At 39.9% G+C, this 13,171-nt stretch overlaps 1 protein-coding gene and 1 long non-coding RNA gene across 3 annotated transcripts in view; one reads left to right on the top strand and one right to left on the bottom strand.

Moving 5' to 3' along the window:
* EVA1B (eva-1 homolog B) overlaps positions 1 to 13,075 on the top strand; it is a 40,170-nt gene extending 27,095 nt beyond the window's left edge. The window contains exons 1-3 of one of the 2 annotated variants that reach the window (XM_072136787.1): positions 5,169 to 5,550; positions 9,197 to 9,303; positions 10,131 to 13,075. In XM_072136787.1, coding sequence (XP_071992888.1) covers positions 9,237 to 9,303; positions 10,131 to 10,555 — 492 coding nt within the window. In that variant the 5' untranslated portion in view covers positions 5,169 to 5,550; positions 9,197 to 9,236 and the 3' untranslated portion in view covers positions 10,556 to 13,075. Of the gene's footprint in view, positions 1 to 5,168; positions 5,551 to 9,196; positions 9,304 to 10,130 lie in introns of those variants that run through there. The other variant, XM_072136788.1, reaches the window with a different exon arrangement.
* The window catches only part of LOC140118639 (uncharacterized), a 122,024-nt gene continuing 111,671 nt past the window's right edge, over positions 2,819 to 13,171 (bottom strand). Inside the window, exon 4 of the long non-coding RNA XR_011853225.1 lies at positions 2,819 to 3,280. This is a non-coding gene — a long non-coding RNA (uncharacterized lncRNA). The remainder of the gene's footprint in view (positions 3,281 to 13,171) is intronic.

The following is a 13,171-nucleotide window of genomic DNA, read 5'->3' as shown; positions in this document are numbered from 1 at the left end:
GGTTTGAACAATTTTTGGGACTGCCACATACAGGCACTCAATCTATCCCATTTTACTGGAGGGCCACCTACCTGCTCCTCTGGTTTGAAAAATGTTTGGGACTGCCACATACAGGCACTATCCAAATTAAATTGTCTCCATAGCAGCCTCCACACGTTGTCTCCATTGCTACCTCCAAAAGTCGTCCATATAGCTGCCTCCATACATCGTCCCTTTATCAAACGAGGTGTGTCAGGCAGAAATTTGGGTTGTTTTCATGGATTCCACATCAAAGTTGTTAACTTTGTCGCCACCCTGCTGTGTTATCCACAAAATATACTGGCAAACTTTTACCATTTAGGGATATTATTTCAGCGCTTCTTGCGCATCTGTTTACATTCCCCTCACCCGGCATATCCTAAACTTATAAGAACGCTACTACACTTGATCTTATACAAAAGGTTCTTAGAAGTGCTGTTTGGGGAGTAGCCTAGAGACAGGGGCTTGGATTGGCGAAAGCTCGCCTGGCAGCGGAACGCCAGCTCCATGCGCATCATGCGCTTCTTGCGCATCTGTTTACATTCCCCTCACCCGCCATATCCCAAACTTATAAGAACGCTACTACACTTAACTTGGTGCAGGCTGGGACCGAGTCTGACCCTGGGGCTGGTCATATACTGCCGACGCAGAGAATTGCGGGGCCTACCTCGGTCCAGGTCTCAAAGGCCTACTATACCTCCTCCCACCCCTCCTCCACCTCCTCCTCCTCCGAATTACCATCCGTGGGCATGGCGCCATCAGTCGGTAGCTCTAGGCACAGCAGCAGTGCCGTCGCTAAGCGACAGCAGGCGGTGCTGAAACTGCTGAGCCTAGGCGATAAAAGGCACACCGCCCAAGAGCTATTACAGGGCATTCCACATCAAAGTTGTTAACTTTGTCGCCACCCTGCTGTGTAATCCCCAAAATATACTTGCAAACTTTTACCATTTAGGGATATTATTTCAGCGCTTCTTGCGCATCTGTTTACATTCCCCTCACCCGCCATATCCTAAACTTATAAGAACGCTACTACACTTGATCTTATACAAAAGGTTCTTAGAAGTGCTGTTTGGGGAGTAGCCTATAGACAGGGGCTTGGATTGGCGAAAGCTCGCCTGGCAGCGGAGCGCCAGCTCCATGCCAAGATCCAACTAACATAGTTTTAACTGCAGCACCTTTAATCTACTACTAGTTCACTGCCTCCATACATGGTCCCCTTATCAAACGAGCTGTGTCAGGCAGAATTTTGGGTTGTTTTCATGGCTTCCATGTTAACTTTGTCGCCACCCTGCTGTGTAATCCACAAAATATACTGGCAAACTTTTATCATGTACCGATATTATTTGAGCGCTTCTTGCTCACCTCCTTTGGTTCCTCTCTGCCACCCATTGGTTTGAAGCCTGAGTCCATTTAGGGTATGTCGCCATGACACTCTCTAGCCTGCTGCCGCTGCCTCTGCATGCCGTCCCCTATAGTGTCAGGGTCAATTATTGGATGTTTTAGATGCTATCTAGCTTCATTCTGTCACTCTGTCATGGCCATGCTGTTGCCCATAATTTTGGCATAATGGTGCGATTATGCAGCCTCAGAGGCATCCATGCATGCTGCCCCTGCTGTTTCCTGTCCATTTCCGTGGTGTTTCCATCCTTTTCTGAGGTTCCCAGGTGTTTGGCCAAGCTTCCCTGTGCAGAGCCTTGGTCCCCTTGAAAAATGCTCGAGTCTCCCATTGACTTCAATGGGGTTCGTTATTCGAGACGAGCACTCGAGCATCGGGAAAAGTTCGTCTCGAATAACGAGTACCCGAGCATTTTAGTGTTCGCTCATCTCTAGTCAAATCCAAATAAGATTGTCTTCCGCTAGATCTCAAGGGCTCTGTTTGAATAGAGGTCTAATATTATGTCCAGAGAATCCTCTGGAAAAGTACTGTATAACTCATAATCGGTACACTTTGGGGGACATTTATTCAATCTGCCTAAAAGATATGCAAGATAGCTTGCTCAGGCCATGCACCTTTACACCCTTCTGATCAAGTTTAAAAAATGTCTAAAAATGGTCTAGAATACTTGATATGGCTCAAAGTATATTTAATATATATTGGCCCTGATTTATTAAAGCCCCTAATTTTTTCACGGACCTTGCACATTCTTTTCAGCACAAACTGCCAGCACTTGTATTTAAGAAGTGACATTTGTGTCGCATGGGACACATTTGTTTCATAGTTTCACTATACTGCATTGAAATGGGCATTCCAGTGCTCAGTAAGACTGTGCACCACATTGATCATGCAAACTCTGACAGAATTGTGTTGTGCGCCCCATCTTAAACATGCACCAAAAAAAAAAGTGGTGCACTCTGTCGGAGAAGTGCAGAGGATGCCAGATTCATTAAGAAAGTGAGCCAGAAATCCTGAATCTGGCGCCCTCTGCACACTCCACAGGCAAACTGCACATAGTGCGTTTTGCACTGTTTTTAGTAAATATGGGCCATAGTATTACCAATTACATAATACACCAAATCTACAGTAAAATTCAAGCATGATAAACGTGGGGAGCCTTGATCTACATGAGTAAATGTCCCTGGTTTATGCTTGATATTGATGGTAGATTTCTTTTAAGCCTCACTCAAACTAGCGTTTTATGACCAGATCACGTCCCCCATAGACCTCTATGGCCCCCAGTCACGGCACAGAGAGCATATGGTGCAGCACCGCACTGTGATCAAATCTGCCTATGGTTTGGGTGAGCATATGGCTCTAAGAACGAACCCTTAAGGTTGTCACTTCAGAAAGGAGGCTCCAAAATGACTGTTGCATTTTTATTTGAATCTGGACAATTACAAATACAGATGCTGGTAGATTCAAATCACTAAAGGTTTGGCAATGTTTTAGCTGTGGTTAATACAAGACTTCCTTCACAGTCCAGCAGTATGTATAGAAAGGTCAAATAACCACATTCAATTCATAAAGTCACAATACAAGTCATAAAGTAGAAAAAAAATCATCATTAAAAAAAATACCTCTTTAAAAGTATGAAATGTCCATTTCTTTATCTTGGGTTATTGATCAAACAATTCTCAGTAGAGATTTTCACTGCTCCATGGCAGTGGAGACAATTTACAAGCGGTAGGTAGCAAAGGTAGCACTAATATGAAAGACAGCACTCGCATTGTTTGTGACGTTTCGGAGGTCCCGTCTCCTTCCTCAGATGCTGGGAGATTAACAAGAGGCTTTTGGCATCTGATCCTTTGACAAAATAATATTCCTCTGATAAAATCAGAAATATAGGTCAGTCTAACTCTCATCATATCATTTATGTATTATACAAATATTCTGTCCTATACTTCTGTGTTAAAGCCTACTGGACACAATAGCTTTTCCTATTGCTGCAGAAAAACTTTTCTATTGTCCGTCTTTTTGGACAATGTTTTTTTAAATATATCATTGGTTTTCCTGGGCTTTTTTGGTGTAAAAAAGTCTCAAACTAGTCACATTGAGGGTTTTTGAGACTTTTCACTGCTAAAAAGTCTCACAGGATTATATACACCTGTGCAAAGACAGATTCATGACTTGAGATTTTTGCAAAAAAAATATCATAGTCACTTTAGTCCCCTGCTGGTCTATGTGTTGAGACTTTTTATGCATTTTGAGACTTTTTGAAAAAAAAATTTAAGCCAGAAAATAGACCATAAGAACATTTATTAAAGGGCCAAAGCCAATCTGATGGGCAGCAAAGCTCCAAAATTAGACATTGAACTGTCCCAAGTACCTGGTCTAATGATAAATAACCCCCCATGTCTCCACCGTGTGGCCTTGTATATTCCATGTGTCATATAATTTAGCAAATCCGCAAAAAAACAGGAGTGTGTTACCTATCAACCCACCACAAATACACACAGATGACACGCCAGTTTCTAGCTGGACGATTTCCTGCAAACCACTCCCTTTCTCACAAGGCCATGCCCCCTTATTTGGACAAGTCGGAAAAGTGCCACAAAAAGGTCTAAGATCCTTGATAACTGTGGTGCAAGGCATTTTAGACAGTGTTTTTGGCGCAAAAATACCAGAATTGTGGCACAAGTGTGTTTAAACCCCCCCTTCCCCAACTGTGTGTCAACAATATTTTTTTACAGCCCCATAGACTTCTATGGGAGTGCAGATCCACAAACCCTGACAAGAATAGGGTCTGGTTTGAGCTTTTTCTCAGGGACTCTAGGCTGAGACACGGGGCTAAGGAATCCTCAATCCTCGAACATCGATTGTGTGTGTTTGGCCGAAGTCTGATTCTGCTTTTGTTTTTCCTATTTAAATGTCTAAAGTTTAACAAGAAAAGAGAGCAGTTTTCTATAATATGTACAGAACACCATTAACATATGACAACATGTGACAGTAACATTTAGGCCTCATGTGAAGAAATTTAGATTACATCCTTTTTCCCTTTAAAATATTTGCCGTAAATAAACCAATTTAGAACAGTTGACAAGAACAGTTGTAATGTGTTGCTAGATGTAAAGGTTTTCTTTTCATTATTGAAATCTGATTGGTGGGATATCAGAACTGACAGAACCAATGAATTGCTGCCTTGCTTTTTTTTTATGCTGGTGCTGGATGGCAACTTTATTTTGCTCTTTTATTCAGGCTCTGTTAGGTGTGGGCGGATTTGGTATTTCTGAGATCCCAAGCAAAGTTGTATTTCGATGCCACTAATGTATTTCTCCAACCGAAATGCCAAAGAAAGTCTGCTGTCCAGTGTAGGTGTCCTGAATATGGTGCCTCCCAAAGTTTCTCGGACTCCAAACAACTACTTGGGTTGCTTTATGGGTAAATCCACCCCTGCTGGCATGTAACGTATTATATTTCTGTAACAGTCATAACAATACTTGTATGTGTAATGTCTGAGATCTGAAACTTGCTGCAGCCTTCTCTTTGAGAGCAGCTCAAATAGTATAATATTTTCAGCCAATTACTGCTATTTTTTGTTAGCTTATTTAGCTGTTTATTTAGTTCTAATGTATTTTATTAACAAGGGTGTGAAGATTATATCAGGGATAACATAACAAATATCTTAGTTCTTTTCCCAGGGTGTTTTTATGGTAACATTTGTCTTCCTTTTCTCCAGTTGTACATTAGAGAACAGTAAAACATACATGACAGGTGAATATATTATCCTCTAGTTTAGTTGTGAGTGGATAGGGTTAATACAGTTAGCTGACCATAGGTTGGGCTCTGTTAATATAGTTACTGAGCTGAGCAGTAGTTTGTGGCTGAGTAAATTACATCTGGCGAGAGGGAGGGAAGTTGGGAAGAAGGAGGGATTCAGAGTAATACCCAGCCTGCCCTCTGCACTACTCACACAGCAATGCTTCAGTCTGAATGATCCTAACACTGCACCAAGGAGAAAAGTTTTCACAGAAGCTATTTCTGGCAAAAAGCTGAACAATAAAACACCACACAGTATGGACCTACAATAAAGACTCCAAGCATCCAGGGAGTAGCTGCTCTGCTGCAAGATCTGGACAAGGACTGTTGTTTGGATGGTAAGTGTATGGGTGATGGAAGGGGATCACTTATGTTATGTGATTCTTACACTTCAAACAAATCCAACCTTTACAGTATAAATCAGATTAGAAATAGTTCCCTGCATTAGAGGCATGGATGGAATACTTTAAAGCTGCTGGGAGGCTTAGCAGACATCAGGTTTCAGTTATCAGTGCACCCAGATCCCAAAAAGAATGCGAGAGGTTTAGTCTATGGAGAGGTCTCGCTCTGTTGAGCAGCAAGCAAATACACTTACTAATATATGCATGGTGTATCCTAAATGATGTGTCCAGAGCTCTGCTGCTAATGAATTATATGAGATATATAAAACATCCCAATACACTCTGACTGTTACCAAATAAAGAGGTTGCTAGTTGTAAAAGACATCCAACTATATTCCTATATCTGTAACATGCCTATTGGGAGCAGTCATTACCCTATAGCAGCCAAGTGAAGTATACAGACACATATCAAGACAAAGAGTTTGTTGAGAACACAAAGCAATAAGTATGGTCATTTTTTTTAGACATACTGAATCTGTAAATCCTTATTTGACTACAAAGTACCTTAAGTATCATAATGATATCATGTGCTTTATGTACATTGCAGAAAAAGTTGACTGTACAGCTTGTTGTAATAATCAAGTATGTGCTAGACATGTACTGCAGATTTTGTCCTTTTCGTATATTTAGCTCTATGAAATGTAATAACTTCATTGGAAAAGAAAAGATTCACATACAGTTTTAAAATGCTGAGCAACGCAGAATACACAAAATAATGATGGACTCTTATCATAGTGTAGACATCGACCTTATTATAGTATCTGTAATATCAGTTATACAGGCAGTCCCCTACTTAAGAACACTCGACTTACATACGACCCCTAGTTACAAACGGACCACTGGAAATTGGTAATTTATTGTACTTTAGTCCTAGGCTACAATATACAGCTATAACAGTTATCACAGGTGTCTGTAATGAAGCTTTCGTGTTAATATTGATTCTTATGACAACCCAAATATTTTTAAAATCCAATTGTCACATAGACCAAAAAAGTTCTGGCTGGGATTGCAATGATAAAATATACATTTCCGACTTACATACAAATTCAACTTAAGAACAAACCTACAGACCCTATCTTGTATGTAACCCGGGGACTGCCTGTATATAGAATTTATCTTGTTAAAGTTTAGTAGAGTACAAACATACTGTATGTTAGCAGGGGGTTGTGTATATCTTTAATCTCGGATATAATTTCCAAATGTTGGCATTGGAGAAGTTTTCCAACACCTGGTTTCTGGCAGCAAGCAGCTGTAATGTGCCAGGAAAGAGGAAAAGCGGCCACTCCCAGCTGTCAGGGAGTCAGTCATGACATATGTGAACACAGGATTTCCAGACAGCTGCATGGGGTGGAAACACAATTGTCACATGCAGAAGGGCTCTGCAGTCAGGTGACCGGTTAATGGATAAACATGATGGACACATGAACGGTACTATATCTCCTGAGTTTTCTAACTGTATGTACTGGAGCACCAACACTCATCAATAGAAGGTGGTTATACCGGCACACAGAAGTTACTCAATGGAGTATTTCAGAATAAAGCTACTTCTACGACAACATTCCTCAAAAGATTATCAGTCACTACTAATGCCAGGGATTATAATATGAACCATGTGAACATGTCAAGTGACCAAAGGCATTTTACACTAGTAATCTGAGGTTTATGAACTCAGTTTAGGTTAGGGTTACAAAGAAAGGTGTCACATACTAAGGACAGGAAAATTGGTTCTGCATTTACCATGAGCATCTATGTAGCAATTTCCAGAATTGCTGTCAAAACAGCAGCACAACAACACAATTCTGATATTTCAGCCCATGACCACACAGAGCAGAGCAAGCCACTGTGAGAATAATAATAGGTCAGAACCATGGATGATGATGCATAGATGTTATCTTTGTAAATCCTGTGCCCTGGCTCTTTAAATCATGAAAGACATATAGGCACCAGTAGACAAACTTCCAAGGAGGCATGTTCCTATAAGAGACAATGGAAAACAATTTCAAATGGAGTTGCAGCAGTAAGAAAAAAATGCTTAGATGAATTCATTCCTTGAGGAAATAGACTCGTAGACTATTAAATTTGCAAAAATTGATAAATGTGCAGGTAATGGGAGCTTTGCTGTTTAGCAATTTGCGACAAATGAATTTTGGCCTAGTATTGAGTATTTTAGTTGTTTTCATACTCTCACATTACATTCTCTTGCCTTGTGAAAGATCTCAGTACTCCTATCATACAGTCTGTGTGTTGGTAGATAACACAGCGGTAAATAAAAAAGTGATGAGTCTGGAATGGGTTGATACATGTATGTTTGGTGGTTTTGTATACAGAGAAAAAACCTATGAAAGCAGATGTGTATGTTACAGAGACAGGGAGGTTTGTTTATGGGAGCGCCAGTAAATCCTGCAAACATGGAAGGAAGTTGCTGGGATGTATTTTTGGGACATGCAGGAAACCAGGGAGGATATGTTTCATTAATACCTTGGAGAATATGACCCTTCATCGACTTCCCAACATCTATATAATTAAAAATTGAACTTAAGAAAAAAATTGGGGTAGACAGTAGGATATAAATACAGCAAGGGCTCATGCACCCATCTGCGGTACGGATGTGTGATAGGGAAACCCCCTCTGGGACTTCATATGCCTAAGGAATCTGACTCCATTGGTATGAAAACATTTTCCCATAAAGGTTATATGTTTTTAGAACATCTCCTTACATATGGCTTCCAGCAGAGACTTACAGAATGTTGTCTTGTATGTCTGTGTTGTACCATTGCCGTATCTGAATTAAAGTGAACCTTTAACTTTATTTTACCCCACTAGACAAGCAGCTCCTTCACATAGGGTATAATATATACTTTCTGGCAATGTGTCTCACTTTATGTGAAATCTCACCTATTTACCTATAAAAAAATGACCTCAAAAGTCATCTCAAAATTAGCCAAAACTTTCATCTTTGCCAGAGATTAGACAGGCTCATAGGTTGGAGTGGGAGTTTCATTGTAGATTCCTGTATCTTGAGGTCTATAGCAGCTAGAACCATGGTTCTAGTATAAAAGAAGAGAATTTTATCTTTCACACTTCTCCGGGCTTGTGGTTATGAGAATACAAGCGGCAGATAAAGATCCACTTTCCACCTTTCTCTTTAATTCGGTTACAGAAAGATCACAGAACCATATTGCGGAACAGAATATGTTCTTTTCTTTAATATGATACCAGATATCTTCCAGCTCCACCAGCTTCTGAGAGTCTGTTACTTTTTCTTTTTCAGCTCATTTTCACATGACATTGGAGGAGATTTTTTTTTATAGGTAGACAGCCTAGATTTCATGTAAGATAGGGGAATCCTAAAAGGAATATATCACATACCTTACCTGAGGGGTAGCTTCTAGCTTAGTATATTAAAAGCTGGTGACAAGTTCCCTTTAAGACTCCATGGATATGGTTAAACGTGATCTTTAATATGTGACCCCTTTGCTAGTGAGGTCAGTTTACAACAGGTCAGTTTGTATGAAATGAAACAGCCATATTCATCTCTGATCATTGAAGTTGTAGTAAATGCTTTCATTTGTGAATGTTTCAGGTACGGATAAGTCACCTTCATAGCCCTTAAACATTGGGTGATGGACACTCACAAGAAGGAGATGGAGTTTCTGAGTAACAGCATAGCAGCATATGCACATATACGAGGTAAGTATCTGTATTAAGCATACACAAATGTATTGCACATTAAAGAGGTTGTCCTGGATATTTTTTTTCATTAGTAGCATGAGCTGCTGTTAAAAAGCAAAAGATCTCAACCTCTAGCCTCACCTTCAGCAGAGCAGAGTGGCCCCAATTGTCACTGGTCTGTGCTGGTATACAGAAGCTCAGCAATGGCGTCATGCCAGTATTAGGCTGAAGCTGAGCTGCTGTATACCAACAGAGATGGGGGATGACAGAAGGGTACCGTTCTGGACCAGAGGTAAGGACAGAGAGATATCTCAAATAAACTGCAACATGAAAGGTTGCATGTTTGATAGTTTAGCAATGCCACTAGGATTTTACCTTTCCACAGACATGGCAATATTGTTTAATGTTGATAAGAACACGCTAGTCACAAAAGTCTCAAAGATGGCTCATGAAAATAACTAATTTCTAGGTTGAGGCATAAGTTATAGTGTTTAGTGTCACACCGCTGGTACTCCAGCAGCAAGGACAATGGGGACTGAAGTCCCATCGTAAATGGAGCTCCATGGCACCTGTGTAAGTGTCAGTTCCCAGGCAGATTAGGTTGGAAAAATAGCATATAACGACTGGATGGCAAATGGACACCAGTATAAACACTGTTATGTTTTGGACTCTTTTGGCACCCATTATTTTAACAATTTTTCCTCAGTTTCTCCCATTATAGGAGCTGAGCAAATGACTATAGCAGATGTGAGCCTTGTCAAAACAAAATGCTGCCTCCTTCTATAAACTGTATGTATAGTTCTAAGATTACAAGTGCTGATTAAAGTTTATTTTTTTTATTCCAGAAAACCCAGAGTCTTTTGGGCTTTACTTTGTTCTTGGAGTTTGTTTTGGACTGATTTTGACACTTTGTATGCTGGTCATTCGTATCTCTTGCAAGCCACGGACTCCCAGTCTTCCATCCAAACCAAAGAAAACTCCTCCAAAAGATTGTGTTAAGGAGCCGCTGTCTGTGACCGGGGATGAAGAGGATCCAGAAAGTGACAATGAGGACACTTTTATTTTGACTCCTGTGACAGACACATCACTAGGAACTCAGCCACCTCTGGATGGTACAATGACAGTAAATGTATTCACATCAGCAGAAGAGCTGGAAAGAGCCCAAAGACTAGAGGAGCGTGAGAGGATTATTCGAGAGATATGGCGAAATGGACAGCCTGATATTCTGGGTACAGGGACTGGCACCATAGGTCGTGTACATTACTATTAATAGTGCCCTGGAAAAACTTCATTGATTACAAGCTGGTGCTGTTTCATGGCAACTAACCTCCAATAATATAAAGGACACAGATTGATCAGATATCCTGCTGAAACACCTTATCGTATAACTATATGATAGTGTATTTGTATAAAGTAGCTGGAGAGCTGGATATACCAGCACAAGTGCTGGCAATGGTGCCGATAGATGATGTCCATTGGTTATAAATCTGCTTTAATCTGGGGACAAAACATAAATTGAGTGTCATTTTATTACTCCCATGCAAATAATAGGAAGTGGAATGACTATAGTGGGCTGGAGAGTCGCCAATGTCTGTACCTGTCCATGTATGTACTACCGAGACGATATGGGCAGTTCCTACCAACATACGTGCAGTCATTTACGATAAATATGGAGTATTTGACATACTTTACAGAAAGATTTAGGATTAGTGTAACCCAAACATCGGTTTGTAGCGTGTTACTTCCCGATGAGGGTAAATTCATGAGTTTATTATACGGTCTATACATTTGTTATCATATGATCAGTATAGCAGTGTGTCTGTTAAAATGTTGAACTAGGTGCAATAAAGAGATGATTTTGCAGGTACGCAGCATGTAATATAAAGTGAATACTATAAGGGGATTTACAGGAAGTTTATGATACCTACTAGCCCATGTCTGTAAGAGGCACACTAAAACATGTCAATTTGAGAGACGTGTGATGTAAAATATGACTCTGGGTGAGGTTGTTCAGCATTTTATTAGGATTAACTGCATACATGCTGGATTTCCAGGGAAGGATATACATGCGTTCATAGGATGATCAATGCCTTATATGTATATATCTTTTCTCTGCTAAGCAGTCTACTGCAGGCCTGGTGCTGCTCAAGGGTTAAGATGTCTGCAATTTATTACTGGACTTTCTGGCCTCTTGCTTTGAAAACATCTGTTTTTCTTCTAGTTCCCCCACAGTGTGGGAACATTGGTGCTTTAAGTTTCATTCCTGAATCTCCCCCGAGGTTAAAAGAACATTCCACATTAACATTAAATACTGCTGCAAGGGAAAAGGCAGGAAGTGATGTTTTTTTTTATGTTACTTTTTTAAAAAGTGCTGATGTATCCATTATTTTTGTACAAGTCACAATAGTATTAGATATACATTTGTAGTTTTAGACGTGCATGTATGGCTGTATGTATGAGACATGTGCATTAGGTGTTTCCTTCCATATCTAAATTAGGGGTGCACTGACCCACAGCATAGAGATCCAGCTGGTGTATGGAGACTTCCTAATAAGAAATGCTCCTACTCAAATTGTCTTCCAGAACATCATCATATTCAGTTTGACTAATAGGATAGTCCTACTCCAGAAGGAAGAAAACTCATTTACATACAATATAAATATCAGTAAGTATTACAGGGACTGCTACAAAAGGTTCAAGATCCCAAAATGTGTGTAGCCATCCCCACTTCTAAAACATTTCTTGATTATCTTTATTTTATAATAATTATAATAATTCTCATCATACTACAGTCTCTTAGGCCGATCATTGCTTCTCTGTAGTCTGATGGCTTCCATCTCTCATGACAGCAGTGACATTTTGTGATATCGTGCAGGAAGGAGTGGCTGGATTTCTTATGAGTTGTTAAAGGGATTGGCCACTTTACCTCATGTTTTTTGTAATGTGTGTTATTGTGGGGGGCAGGATATTAGGCAATTTACCAGTATACCTCTATTAATAGTTCTACACTGCTTTTTTGATATGTGAAGTGAAGCCTCCCATCTTTTAACTCATAATCCAGACATTCCTGTCCATACAATCACCGCAGATGAAGGGTCATGTGATCTCTAACTGACGATTGTTCATGGACAGCTAGAGATCACAAGACCCTCCATCTGCAGCCATTTTAACTACAGGAGTGCCTGGCTGATGTATAGATGTATATTGGTAAAATGCCTAATATCCTGCCCCAACCCCTTCAAGACTGATAAAAAATGGTAAGGGGTAGGATGCTAGAGGTGTGCACTTTATGTCTATAGTGATAGTAGTTTTATAGCAGAGGTGAGAAAGACGTGAATATAAAATTCCCAATATTGTATAGGATAACTATTTTCATAAACTCTCAGTGTTCAAGTGAAGGGAAAAGTTTCCGAAACTTTGTGCGTTGGTTAAATGCTGGGACGGTGGGAAGAATGTGTCATATTTTTGTGCATTTGTTTCTTAGTAAGATAAATTACAGTGATCTAGGGGGGCAGTATGCTTTTAAAGATGTTATATCTGATATGTGACTATTTATCTTTCTCATGTGGTGAGATTTGCCTGGATCACATAGTTAGGAGATGATTGATAGTGTATGTCGTCTTGTGGTCAGTATGCTACAACAGGAGGGGTTGTGTTAACAATTAGGGATTCTACACATTTTGTCTATGGAAAAGATTATTAGGAAACTGACACTTTATCTGCAGTATTTTTAATTAAATCAGATTATGAATTAAATGCCATAGTTTTATTTTGTCTTGTAAATTCCATTAAAATGATCTGAAACATACCGGTACATGGTTCTCACTTTATTCAACTTTTTGTATAATGGTCTAATAAATGTCTGCTACCATAGGGGAGGTACAGA

The sequence above is a fragment of the Engystomops pustulosus genome, chromosome 2, assembly GCF_040894005.1.
Source record: "Engystomops pustulosus chromosome 2, aEngPut4.maternal, whole genome shotgun sequence".
NCBI lineage: Eukaryota > Metazoa > Chordata > Amphibia > Anura > Leptodactylidae > Engystomops > Engystomops pustulosus.
Note: the sequence above shows the minus strand (reverse complement) of the source record. Positions and strands in the feature narration are given on the sequence as shown.